Below are 14,599 nucleotides of genomic sequence, written 5' to 3' on the forward strand. Positions count from 1 at the left end.
CCGCGTTTCCAGTTATCAACATTGCAAACCTAGTAAGGCTTTTCATATTTTCATTATTCAAATTTAGTATACATTTATAATGCTATACTTTGTGTTATATTACTTTGGCAGTTAATTACAAAGAAGTGAATTAACACTGCTGCGAGGGTCTTTCTAGTACAATGGCTAATGGAATGGCAGCAAATTTCTCATAATTCTCTCTTCTGTCTGCTGTAATTAATCGCTCGATATTTTTCCCTCTTTTGGAAAGTCGTGGAAAAAAACACTATCATGTTTTTCACGCTGTGACCCTCTATAAAAGTTTACCCAACTATGATGACATCATACCTGCACCACTCTATAACTTTTGATTATCCGATGAGACATACTTACAACATAGCTTTATTTACACTTTTGGATTTTCAATACTCTGCACATTAAAACAAACTTTAAATTGTTTGTTCAGTCCCTATGTAACAACTACAATTTAATTGTGGTGCTTCTAAATAAGTGATACAAAATTTAAAAAAAGTTTTACAAAATACACATACTCATCTCTGCACCAATAAAATGAACAACTCTTTCCCCCAGTTCCACAGACAAGGCTTAAAGCCTAGTCCCAGACTAAAATGCATATATGAGCTGTTTTAACAGAAAAGCAACTTGCGCTGACATATCTTAAAATATGTCAGTGCCATTGTTTTGTCTTAATATGCACACTAGTAATGTTTTTTTTGTTTTTTTTTAAGGCATGTTTATAAAAGCTACTTAAATGTCCTAATGAGGCCTAATCCTGGCTTAGTCTAAGCCCTTTCTATGAAACTGGGCCTTTATGTTTTACTACCAAATTATATGTAATATCTAATTAACTTAACTTACATAGACATATAGAGATTAGAGTGTGGATTTATTGTGTTTTAAGGGCGTTTATCAGACCTGTGACACATACACATTCTCTTTAATAATAATAATTCGTTACATTTATATAGCGCTTTTCTAGGTCAAATACTCAAAGCGCTTTACATGTAAGGGGGAATCTCCTCAAACACCACCAATGTGCAGCATCCACCTGGATGATGCGACGGCAGCCATATTGCGCCAGAACGCCCACCACACACCAGCTTACTGGTGGAGAGGAGACAGTGATGAATTTAGTGGCCAAAGTGTGGGTATTGGGACCCATAGTGTAGCTTTAAGATAGGAAGTTTCTGTAATGCTCCCCCTGACCTCTGATCATCTGAGTTTTGAAAGCTTTGTAGTCATTTCTGGTTTGTTGTCATTTTTATATATATCTTACTAAATATACATATGCAGTAAATGTGTTTTTATTTGTAAAGGTCTTATAATATTATTAATGGCCTCTGAAAGTAACTGTCTAGTTCAGTAGAACCCTGAGAACTTCAGCATTAAGAATGTGGAATTCATTTTATCATAGTTTGCAAATATGTGCTATCACATTATTGAAAGTAGAAACAGAGATTTTCAGTTCACTATAAATCATAAGACGGATATCATCTGTTTATCATCTTTTTTAACAATTTAATCTAGTGATTGGAGAGAGAAAAGTTTTTTTCTTTGTAATCTCTCAAACAGCACACAATTCATAACCACATAATTAATATGCCTGAAGTAGGGACACATCATTATCTCTGTAAATCACGCCAACAGAGAATTTGCAACTGATTTCATACATGCTGCTGTGTGTTTAAATACATGAAGATGAATGACCCTATATGAATATCGTTCATATGCTCACATGTACATCCACCTCTACAGACAAGTTGATTTTTAATATTGTAAAAATGTAGTTGTGTTCAATTTCAATAAAAAAAAAAGTAATTTAAATAATCACTTTAGAGTACACAATCAAATCATAGTCAGCTATTAATGTTTAAACAATTATATTGCCTTTTTACTCAACGACAGGTCGGAAAGACTGACTATACCTCAAATGTGATGGTGGCTGCTCTTCTAGATAGTTCTGGAAGACACGTTTAGCAAATAAACATTGTGACACTCTTTGTTAGATCTAGTGTTTGTTGAGTGGTTTATTTGTTCATGTAAAGGAATCATTTATTTGTCCAGATGATGACAGTCTGTGGACTGTTTATATTGTTAAGTCAGATTGTATCCGAGTTTATATTTGTTAATGTGTATCCATTTAAATGAAAGACACCGTATATATATGTATGTCTCCGACACCAAGGAGAACATTATTGTATATTTGTAACTCTATTATATGTAGTTGCTCCTATTTATTTATTTTTTAAATAAAACTGCAGTTCTACACATTGTTTCCTTTTTCAATAAAATATGTTGAGGAGCAAGTTCTTTCATAATCAAATTTGCAAGTGTTATTGTAATGTTTCCTTTGAAAGGGATATTTACTGTGTCGAGTGACATCATCACTGAACTTATAAAATATCTGTTCTATTAATAGAGATGTTTCTCTAGCCTTTAGACAGTGCTGTCCTTATCAACACATGCTGCCTGTCAGTAATGATTTGGTCATCAATTTTCTCAACCATAACTTATAGGTTTTTTAATTTGCATTTAGGGGATAATAGTAAAAGTTGCTTATAAGAATGGCTTTTACTCTAACAGGAACTCAATAAATAGGGAGGGATGCAGACTTTTACTATAGGCCTATTATTCTCTTGCTATGGTTCTGCCAGTAGTGAGTTAATTGTATACTGGTTGAATAGACCCAGAGGATAAACACATCTGCCCCCCTCTGGCCGCATGCTGAACTGCATGAGCACACCTTTTGGAATGTGTGCAAATTTGTGGGTGAATGCAAAACACTTGTTGCATCCTTCAATATGGCTTTTGGACATTTTGAAAGGTAGTATAAATTCTAGAATTCTGTCCAGTATAGGCTTGGAAATATTGGGCATAAAATCTGCGGTGGTATGAGGGTAAAATGTGTTGATTGGACATTTCAGTCTCAAATGTACCCTGGATCATTCATAGAGCATGTTGTCTGTGGTTAAAATGCTCTTACAGAGTCGTTCATTGCAACTGAACCATTTCAAACAATGAACCATCTGCTCTTTCAGACAATTCCCTCGTGTGGGCAACGTGCCATTTGCCAATTCAGCAGTGGCTCTTAAAAAAAACCCACATATGACATTAAACATGGCCGCAAGAAATGTTTGCACAGCTCTGCCCAATAGTCCTTTATGTAAATGGATTGGAAAAGTAACAAAAGCATTTCTTAGCACTGTTTTCTTTTTGTGTTTTATATTATTATTATTACTTCATACTGTAGGCCTTGTATAACTAGCCTACATGTTTCGAGTCTTACACCAACTCTGGCAGTTAGATGTATCGTGCTCTAGGGAGGCAGGATCTGCATCATAACCTGATGTGGCATGGAAAACCCCCTCAAGTGTGTCACTAACAGCAGTCATTCATTCAGACACTGTGACTGATGTGTCCTCTGGGGTCTGTCGTTATCCTCAAACCTCTAAACCATGCCAAGTGTACATCTGCGGGTATTATAAATAATATTAATTACATTTAGCTCGCAGTTATATTCCAATTCTCAGCTTGGGAAAAAAAATATGTATTACTGCAAAATAATCAACAACAGAAGCTATCTAAATCATGAAAGACGAAGTCAGTGAAATTTAGACTAAGAATGTTATGGTCTCCAGCCTAGTCTCAGGCCTTTTAGGCTGGGCTACCAACTACCAGCAGAGAACCAATTGGCCTGGGAGACCAGCTTACTAGCTATATAATAGGCCTACAGCAATAGCTTTCTGGTTTAATGTGCTTTTTTTCTAGGTTTAACTAAAACAGCCGAAACACATAGTTAAATATTCCAAATGCAGTAGTTTAATACGCAGAACCCAGTACCCAGTGGTTGATAATTACATTTAGTAAATTAAATATAGGTTCCTACAGAATGCCTGAGGCGTTTCGAGCCTTTTTAAGGGTAAGATGTTAGGTTGACTCATTTCCAAAACAGTTGACAAGGGCAATAGCGGGACCACTGTCTCTTTAATAATTCTTCTCTAATGAAAATCCCTCGCCCTCCGCCTCCCCGTCCCGTGGGAGAAATTACGAACCCTACTATTAAAAAGACATAGCTCATTAATATTTATTAGATCATGCTGGCGTTGCTTGGAAACCCCACTAACACGTCAGTCACAGAAGCTAATTAATATTCATGTACCAAAATACTCACCATGTGATGATTCGTTAATTCGACAGGTGATTAGCTCCGGGTCTGCATTTCGGCGAATCAGGTTGACCTACTGGGGGAACGCCACATTCCTTAATTAATATTCATGAGCTAAGCCTTCAGCATAGTATGATTGGTCATTTTGCGTCCGCTGTGCTTACGTACAACACCGGGGGTTCCACGGATCAGGCATGAGTGACAGAGCTCTCCTCTGGGGGATGCGGAGCGACTCAAAACTGCAAGGCTCGCGGCTGACAATACAAGCAACTTTTAGAATGCAATGTAGGTTGAACCAAAACTTGGAAAAAGTTGTTTGTTTTTAATGATTTGTTGAATGGAAATGGAGGCTTCACACTGTACTCGAGGCGCTCAGTGGCTGCAGTCGCGTGACAGCATTTCTTCTGTAGGCTTCATGCCTCTGCTCTCAGTTAGGGCTTCATGAGTTTTACCAAACCTACTATAAATATAACGTGAGTCTAAACATATACTATTCTAGCCAGTGGCGTGTTGATATTGTTTTGAATTTGTTGAATCTGGTATTGGCTAGCTATCTATCTGGTCAAAAATCCAATGATATCCTAAATATTTGTCTATTGAAGTTAGTAACTAGGTTAGCCTACTATTTTGTGTATTGTGGCATATCTTCAGGTGTAAAGGTTTTTTTTTTTTTTTTCTTCTATTCTTTAAAGGGCAATATTTTCCTGGGAAACCTTAGCAAACATTAAGTATTTAGAATAGAAACTATTTTCAACAATACAGTAATTGATACAGACACTAAATAGACATGAGGGACATTACATAAATACTGTTTATGCAGGCATTAATCATAAATCAATTAGTACAATATCCGGTTGCATTTTTGTTTGGATTTATGTTGGTTGTGCAGATCATGTACAGTACAAATGGAACCCAGCTGATAAACTGGGCTATATAAAAATGTATTATGAGCCAAAAAATGATATGTGATACTTACATAATTTATCTGTGTACATATATCTACATTTATAGATTGGTAGACTGACAGACAGATAAGAAAGAAAGATACACAGACAGATAGACAAATAAGATAAACGGACGGACAGACATGCTAAAGCTCTTTGAAAGTTTGGTGTCTGAGGAGTGAAGAGTTTCTACAGTCACACATTTTATGTAATTTTGGCCCATAATGGGAAAACCATAGATCTTGTAAGATTGAATCAGAAAAGTCCTAAAAACCCTAATACAGGTTTTTACAATAAATAGTATTGTCTTTGTCAAGACATCATAATGAATCAATTGTCACACACTGTCCAGGGTTTGCATGTTTGTTCTCTGCCTATGAAGGCCTGATTGTTGAACATTCATGTACAGTATTACTTCAAATTCTTCCATTGACAAAGAGGGCTAAACTTAGCTGCTAACTAGAGGTCTCCCAAATTAGGCAGGGCGAACAGGCAGGTCCTCAGTGGTTATCTTCTCTCTAATGTCTCAGTGTGGACCTTGTGATGGCAGGAGAGAGTGCCGGTGCACGAGAGTTCCTCTTATCTCAGTTCTCTGAGGGCAATAAGAGCATATCAGGCGTTTCTCACTGCCACTTGTTCTTTGTCTAAAGCTGCTCATTAAAAAAACCTCCAGATGCCTCTGGATGTTTGGGATAACATAATCTCAGATGCCATTCAAGGTTTGTGTTTGCAATAAAGAAATAAATAATAAGAGAATATTACCTCCTATATTAATAATTAATAATGTCATTATATTAATGAAGTTAAAACTCTGGGTTCGGTAAGATTTTTTTAATGTCTTTGAAAGAAGTCTCTTATGCTTACCTGGGCTGCATTTATATGAATAAAAAACCAGTAAAATCAGTAATATATTGTGAAATATTTTTACAATTCCAAATAATCATTTTCTGTTTTAATATATATATTTAAAATGTAATTTATTCCTGTAATGGCAAACCTGAATTTTCAGCAGCCAGTCCAGTCTTCACTGTCACATGATCCTTTAGAAATCATTCTAATATGCTGATTTGGTACTCAAAAGAACATTTCTTATTATTATCAATGTTGAAAACAGTTGTGCTGCTTAATATTTTTATTAAAACTGTGATGCATTATTTTTTCCAATATTCTTTGATATTAGAAAGTTCAAAACAACAGCATGTATTTGAAATATAAACATTTGAAATTAACACTTTAAATTTTTTTTAATACATTTTAGATTAATAAAGAATATAAATTTCTTTAAAGAATTCTAAACAGTAGTGATAAAATTAATAGACACTTCATTTAAACAGGTGATAATTCAATCCAAGAATGCATTGTGAATGCATGATATAAGCTTGTTTGTGTCCATTGGGGAAGCCAATTAGCTCTAACCTTTTGTTAACCCTTTTTCAGAATCAGCCAGGTTGCACTTGGACTCTTTACCAAAAACACATTATGAATTCAGTTTTCATATAATCACTATCCCAGGTCCCTGTGCATGATCCAGATGAGGCACCCTAAGAAAGGAGTCTAGAAAAATCTTTTAGCCTAAGAGGGGACTATATTAGCCCTGTGAATCATTGGAGGCCTGGCATTCTGGGTGTCCCCTTACATGCCATATAAGTACCCCTTCCTCCCCCCTCCCCCCAATGCCATAGTGCTATCGGTGTCGGCAGAGGGGCAGCTATTCTTAGGCTGTCTGTCCAGCTCATCCGAGTAGGCAAGAATACTCTTCCTCTGGCTCATAGCTCTTCTCTGTTGCTCCAGTTAGTTTGCAGTGTATTCGGGTGGGCCTGAATTAATTGTTTTACGCTGTTACTTTGACCCTTTTGGCCTGCAGTTTTTTGACGTTTTTTGGAGAGGTGTGAGTGTTACCTTCCTTTTACACTTTTTTCTTCTTCTTCTTTCAGAGGCTGTTTGGCACGTGCCCCGCCCCCTCCCAAATCCATTTTCCCCATCCGTTTGGAGAAATTTTGTTGCTTAAACAATACACAGGCTTTTTTGAACAATGACTTCTTACAACGTGTCACTCACTGGACCTTCGCCTTGGGGCTTCCGTTTGCAAGGAGGCAAGGACTTCAACATGCCCCTCACCGTTTCTAGGGTAAGACCCCAAAATCCTGGCCAAAAAGACAGCAATTCATTAGTTCGGCACTGTTTACTCATTTCTGAATCTGTATCAATGAGTCTAATAGATTTTATTGATGTTTTCACAAGTACAGTATACTCATTTTTCTGAATGAGAGCTTTAAGCATTTCACTCCAATATTAATTCAATTTAATTGTTCATTCATTCACTGTTATCTTGGTACTTGATCTTGTGCTGATCTGTTGCTGATCCAGAATTGTTTGTTATGTTGGTTATATTATTCATCATATAATGAATATGCTTCTTCTATATTATATTATATGATTCTACTTGATTTGGAAACTTGCATAGGGCATGTCTGCTTGGTGTTATAAAGAAGTGATTGGTGTCTTGGTGTGAAGTTTGTCTTTTGGTACGATTTGATATTGTGAACTGCTTTTCATTAATGATTTTATGTTCTTTCTGCAATGCTGCTTTATTGGGGAACCTCATAAGACCACCATGTAAATCCATATTTACAGTGTAGATGTACAGTATTGATTGTAGTGTGTGCATTCAGTTCATTACACTCAAATCGATTTATCCTCGTTCCGCTGTTATTCTTGCGTGTAACATGAAGCCCGATGACTAATGCTTTTCTTAAACATCTAGTTCTGTGAAATTGTACAAGGAATTCAGCATGAATGAGTTCAAAAGGGTGTTTTAAGGGCTTTATTTTGGGAGTGGTGTGAGAAAGGAAGGTCAAATATCACAGAAGGGCGAGATGTCATCATATTACTGTAACAGTTATATCTCTGCAAAAGTGCAAATAGTAGACCTAGTAGAAACGTTCTACTCGCTGAAAGGGTAACAAGAACAGCCCAGAGAACATTTGACCTGCGTTTGACCATGAATTTATCGGTTATCTGTGTGATTTGTGTTGGAAGAGCACAGTCCACAGCATATGCACCTTGCTATTCTCAGATGTCTAGTGAGGACAGATTCACTGGCCCAGTATGTTGCTGGCATTCGAGGGTCTTGAAAAAATAGATCCTCTTGTGTAAAAAATGTCAGACAGTGATTTGAGCGGTCAAACGGTGGCAATACACGCCACAGAGAGATGATGCACTGCCATTTTGTCACCTCTGCCAACATAGCCTGCGGTCAGGAAGAATGTCTGTTTGGTACACTATCCTTGCTGGCCCACCGAATTAGTCATGTTACAGTGACGTAAACACCCTTGACAATATCCTAATGCACATTGGAATCTTCTGACGCTTTTCTAGGCCTTTTATTTGCAGAATTTGACAGCTATTTGGCCACACTGTACTAGTTTCTAAGAATATCTAAATCAAGAGGTGTGTGGCAGGTCTGTTTGTCTTCTCTACAAAGACCAGTAGCACAGGGCCTAGCCAGTTACTGTAGAGTGACAGGTGGGACCTAATACTTACTTTTGTTCTGGCTGTCGGGTGGCTCAACAGGGGGGCTTTTCTATAAAAGCAACACACAGGTGTGGTGGCCTGCTGTAAAGGAGGCAAGACGTGCTTGGTTATTCTGTATTTGAATCAAGACGTAGATCTGCTGTGAGTATCACATTAGTAGGTCTGAGGAGGATTCGTGTAACTTAAGAGGATGAATGTTATTCACCAGCCCACTGGAGACAGACAGCCTGGTTGCTATTTACTGATCAGCCAGTGAGAATTCCAGTTCAGTCCCGGAGACTTTGCTCTGAATGTTAACACATGCGATACTGTATTTGACCTGTTGCTGCTTCTGGACTGTTGAGACTGAGAGTGAGGAATAATTAGATATATATGTTTTTTAAATAATATAAAATATGGGTGATGCATTAAATGATCAACAGCATGTAAATATTTAGCAGCACAACTTTTTTCAATATTGATAAGAAGAAGAAAATAAGCATATTATAATGATTCACGTGATACTGCAACAAGGCCGTGCACAGACATTTTGGGAGGGCAGGCACTCAAGTAAAAAAAAAAAGGCACCCCTCTTATAATTATTTATTATAAAAAGTAAAGTTACATATTTTTGATCATCTTTTACACACTAAAGTATCATTATCATTTAAAATCATTATCATTTAAATACCATTTATCTAAATGGGGGTGGCAAGTTGTGATAAGTGAATCATAGAATTATTAATTCAACTGATTCGTTCAAACTGGCTAATTCATTCTTGTCCACTGACTTTATGAATGGGTCATTGAATCACTGACTCACCTGATTGTGAGTCTATGAAAACTATATTGTGTTATCACAAAACACAAGAACTCATACAAAGGCAATTCATATATTGAAAGTTTGGGTGCATTTTTGGTGGCATTTCCGAACTTGCATGACGTGATTTTGCGTCAACAGCAGACTAGCTTGTTTGTTATGAAGCCTAATGGAGGGCTATTGCCTAAGTTAGGCTGGCTGTATCGAGATGTTTTAATAGTGGTATAATTTCACAGCGAAGACAAACAGTGCCGAAATTTAGCGCAGACACGATCGTCTGGCTGTCAGCCGGTGTGTGAGACGTGGATGCTGCTCGTCTGCTCTGCAGAGCGCTGTGTTGGCTGTGTCATGGGATATCGGAGAGTGGGAGGGGCTTGTTTGGTCTCACATAATTATTAAGAATAAGTTTAAAGCTTAAGGTAAGATGATATATGATTTTATGCAGATCCCACATTTAAAACCATATTTCTATTTTGAAATCTATCAGTATTCCAGACTGATGAGAAGTATTGTCTTGTTGGTTTTGTTTACATACAGTACTTAATTTGACAGTGTTTTGAAGTGTAGGAACTTTTCAAATGTTTTTATGCATAACAGACGATATACAATTTACATTTTAACGTTCTTGGGCTAATATACTGGTCCTTCTGAATTGGGTGAAATGTTGGCAGATGATCCTGTTTATGTGCTCTCATTCAGCGCTAGGTGCTGAAATGAGGATTTCTTTTGGCTGAGAGCAGCTCAGACTGTAACAGATGGCACACAGAAAGCATGAACTTGCAATTCAGTTCAAACTGAAAGCAGCAGATGAGGGATATAAATACCTCTGGGTGGTTTGGATGAAAAGAAACTGCTAAGGAAAATAATACTTTTATCATAGTAATTAAGCAAAAGGGTCCTACTTTATTTTAAGTGTCTATGTATTTCTTTATGTAGCCTATGATACAATGCACTTTTTGTGTACATACATACATGTTTTTATGTTGTACTTATTCGGTGTATTTAAAAATACCTGAATGTTATTAATTTCTGTAATCATATATCTATAATTACTCATCAAACCTGTCCCTAACCTTACACTGTACAAATTATTGTAGGAATTAGTTGACACAACTTAAAATTTAGCGGGTTTTTTTCTTGATATAGCTCAAATATCCAAATGTTTTTTTCAGTGAGTTTCAACATGCGTTCACACATAAACAATGTACACAAATGTAAAAATCACATTCATCACCAATAAAATTCACCCACACTCATTTCTGAGACCTGCTCAGATTTAGGCTACTCTGCACAACAACAAAAAAGACTAAACTTTTAAGGCAGCACAAACACGTTTTTGAGTTGAATTTGACACTTGTTAGTTATTCTAATGTTGAATTTTAAATTGGGATAACTAATTGCAGCAGTGTTTTTATATTCCACCCCAATAGCAGCAAAAATTTTGCAATACATGAACAGAAAAAGTACTTTGTACCCAACAATTTAAGGACACCTGTATAAAGTGTGACCAGTGACATTGGCAAATGGCAGAAATGGCTTTGGAAGTTATAAAAGGTCAACTGTTTAAATTATCCAAAAATGTGTAAACTTAAATCACTAGATGCATTAAAACAATACCGGTTTAATAAAAAAAAAAATGTAGCTATAAAATATGGGTTATAATCAAAGCTTGTTTTAGCCATTGTAGAATCTACAATATAGCACATCTTATGACCTATTGAATTCTCTAAGGAAAGGAATGGAGGGAGGTTGGGACCGCGAGTATAAAAGAGGAAAGTTATGGGGTTACCCAGCACTTAATTACCTTATGCTTATACTAATGTTCTCTGACATTTCATTTGACACTGTTGTGTCATTAGAAACATATTTGCCTCTGAAATGAAGTTACATTTAAATGTCAACATTGATGCACTGTTTATGATCTGCCAAAGTACTTTGAGAATGTCTCATCCGGTGAAGGGCACTTGCAGTAGCCTTTTAATAAACACAGCATATTATTAACATATTATTAAAGCTCTCCTGGTGTCCCTTAGAGCACCAACTGGTGGAATAGTGTTTCACCTTTGTGAAGTGGTATTTGGGTGTTCAGATATGGAAGTTTTAAATTAAGGTTCACTCCCGTTCACATGGTATTCACTGAGCATCCAGTTAAAGCTTGTGAAGATTGAGTTTCATGGTTGGCCTGAATTTGATCTGCATTAACGCTACGGGTGTGTTGGAATAATGACACACATGTAGCTGTCTCTTTACTTGGACGGCATTCAAAGTTTATTTTTTAGTTTTTTTAGTTTCTAGAAATAGCACAACACCCCTGATGAGAGTGTTCCCAACAGTGTTTATTTTCATTGTGGCTTTCCAATGCTGGACTGCTTATATGACATCTCTCTACACGCCTCTAATAATCTGAGGGAAATTGTACATTCCAGTCAGTCTTCAAGAAAATTTATGCTGGCAGATGAACACAAATCTACTTCATTTTTTTAAAGCTGATTATTGCATTCTCTGTTCCCATGAGCTAGATTACATAAAAAGGGGCTATATTAGTCATGTGTCGTGTACTATATATTTAACTGTATTTATAAATTGTTTTATAATATGTATTTTCACTGGTTCCACTACAAAAATTTATATTTATTTTAGCAACATATACCTTTCGAAAGTTCGATATTTTTCTTGAAATTAATACTGCAAGGTATTTATTCTGCAAGGTGTCGCAGTTTAAGGAGTCCAAAGATAAGTCTAAGTTCCAATCCAAAGGTATTTGAGGAAAGAACAGTGTTACAGCGTGTCCACAAACAAACAATAGCCGACAATGAACTGAGGAAACACAGGAACTTAAGTATTCAATGATAATGAACTAAAAGACTAACAGGTGTGATGATCAAATTAAGATGATCAGACACTTAACCCCTAGTTGCTCCAGAGGCGTGCGACCTCTGACATATATAGCAATTGTAAGTCGCTTTGTATAAAAGCGTCAGCTAAATGAATAAATGTAAATGTAAATGTAAATTAAATGCCATGATAACTGATAAGAGCAGGAAACATTAACAAAGACAACAGGAAATAATGAAAGTGAACTAAAAGTCCATGAAAATTGAACTAAACGAACAAATGACTAAATATGTGAAGGACACATTAAATTGATGATTAAATTGATAATCTTTTACACAAAAAAAATGTAAAAGATTATATTTCAAATAAATGCTGTTGTTTTGAACTTTCTATTTATCACTGTATCCTGAAAATTGTTTTTATCACGCTTTCCACAAAAGTATTAAACAGCATATCATTGATAATAAGAAGAAATGTTTTTTGAGCAGCAAATCAGCATATCTGAATGCTTTCTGAAGGATCATGTTACATTGAGGACTAGATTAATGATGCTGAAAATTCAGCTTTGTCATCACAGGAAGAAATACCATTAAAAAAAATTAAAATAAAAAACAGTAATTTTTTTTTACTGTATTTTTGATTAAATAAATGCAGCCTTGGTGAGCATTAAGAGACTTCTTTCAAAAACATTAAAAAAACTAACAGATTTAAGAGGTTTCATTTAATGTTTTCTTAACAAAAATATAGTAGAAATGAATTTTCAGTAATTGCTGGAAATTATACCCCTGTAATGTAGCTATGAATGAATAATTTTTGTTGGAACAAGTGAATGTGGTGCAAAACATTCTGATTTGTTTGACTGCAACAATATTTTGTTTATTTGATTTCTGTTTCTGTGAAATATCCTTGGTTCAAAATCACACTCCACAAAACTGTACATTGAACATCAAATATCTTATTACAAACTGAGGTTGTGTCGATTCGCACATTAGTTTTGTGTTTTGTGACAAATTGCTTGTCGCTGTAAATATCACACCAGGTTAGGACTTGGTGTCATTCTGTTCTGGTTCACTAGACTAATCTGATGTTGTTTGTACACACGTCATAAAGAATGCGATTAAAAACCCAATTTATTAAGTCAGGAAACAAAAATACTCAAAACGCTCTTCATGAAGTTTGAAAATGAGTCAGTAGAAAGTTGTGTGATTCTTAATACTGGTGTAAATAATGTTAATATATAATAGTCTCTCTCAGATAGTCCCAAACCAGTAGGCAGCAAGTACCCGGTCTTGGTGTGTGCTGTGAGAGCCTGAAGCTGGTGCTGCTGACAGGCAGAGCTGTTTTTAGATGGCTTCTGAAGGTCAAGTCAGTCGTGCTGAAGAAGACTGTTACATACCAGCATCCACCAAAACTACATGCTTTCATCCAGCAATACAGAAATGTGGGGTTTTCTTTATCCAAAGCTTGTTCTCTGATAACTCATCAGGTTGGCTTTGATGTGCTGTGATTGAAATGTTGCTCTTTTTCACATGTGTTTTATTCATTTGCTGTCGGGCAGGTTTATATGAGGCTCTTATATGAGGGGTGCTACAGCAGGGGAGGATCAGGTCGCATTGCATTCATATGGTGTCGGATTCTTTTCGGTCTTGTTAGCATAAATGAGGCCATCTGGTTAAGTACTCGGGCTTCAATCATGAGTAAGTATTGCTACTTTAGTCTTATGTAACTGATCAAGTCTTCACCATTTCAGATGTTGACACAACATGACTGTCAATTCAAAATATGACTGGTGTAGATCTTGGTGTGTTCACTTAGAATCTGCAGAGAACAAGGATACTAATTCAAAGCTTGCCTTAAAGGACTGGTTTCATCCTCATACTTTACATACCCGGAAAATTATATATATATCTTTTTTTCTTTTTTTCTTCTTCTGTGGAACACACAGAAAAGAAACATTTTGAAAGCTGTTACAATGAGTAATTTCAGCACAGTAATTTGATGTACACTACCATTAAAAAATGTGGGGTCAGTAAGATATAGATAGAATAATAAAAATAATTATATTCTACAATGATGCATTCAATTGATCAAAAGTGACAGTGAAGACATTTATGTTACAAAAGATTTTATTGGAAATAAATGCTGTTCTTTTAATGATATTTTATCCATCAAAATGCTATCCATCAAAGAATCCTGCATTTTTTTATCGTGGTTTCCACAAAAATATTAAGCAGCACAACTGTGTTTACCATTGATATTAATAAGAAATGTTTCTTGAGCAGAAAATCAGCATATTAGAATGATTTCTGAAGGATCATGTGA

The 14,599-nt window shown here is 35.9% G+C and overlaps 1 protein-coding gene across 8 annotated transcripts in view; it reads left to right on the forward strand.

The window, feature by feature from the left end:
- The first annotated feature begins 4,318 nt into the window (after window positions 1-4,318).
- ldb3a (LIM domain binding 3a) overlaps window positions 4,319-14,599 on the forward strand; it is a 44,551-nt gene continuing 34,270 nt past the window's right edge. For 6 of the 8 annotated variants that reach the window (XM_082154138.1, XM_082154143.1, XM_082154141.1 and 3 more), the window contains exons 1-2: window positions 6,772-6,920; window positions 7,044-7,237. In XM_082154138.1, coding sequence (XP_082010264.1) covers window positions 7,142-7,237 — 96 coding nt within the window. In that variant the 5' untranslated portion in view covers window positions 6,772-6,920; window positions 7,044-7,141. Of the gene's footprint in view, window positions 4,451-6,743; window positions 6,921-7,043; window positions 7,238-14,599 lie in introns of those variants that run through there. The other 2 variants (XM_082154139.1, XM_082154140.1) reach the window with 2 other exon arrangements.

This window comes from Leuciscus leuciscus (genome assembly GCF_965113295.1).
Source record: "Leuciscus leuciscus genome assembly, chromosome: 22".
Classification (NCBI taxonomy): Eukaryota; Metazoa; Chordata; class Actinopteri; order Cypriniformes; family Leuciscidae; genus Leuciscus; species Leuciscus leuciscus.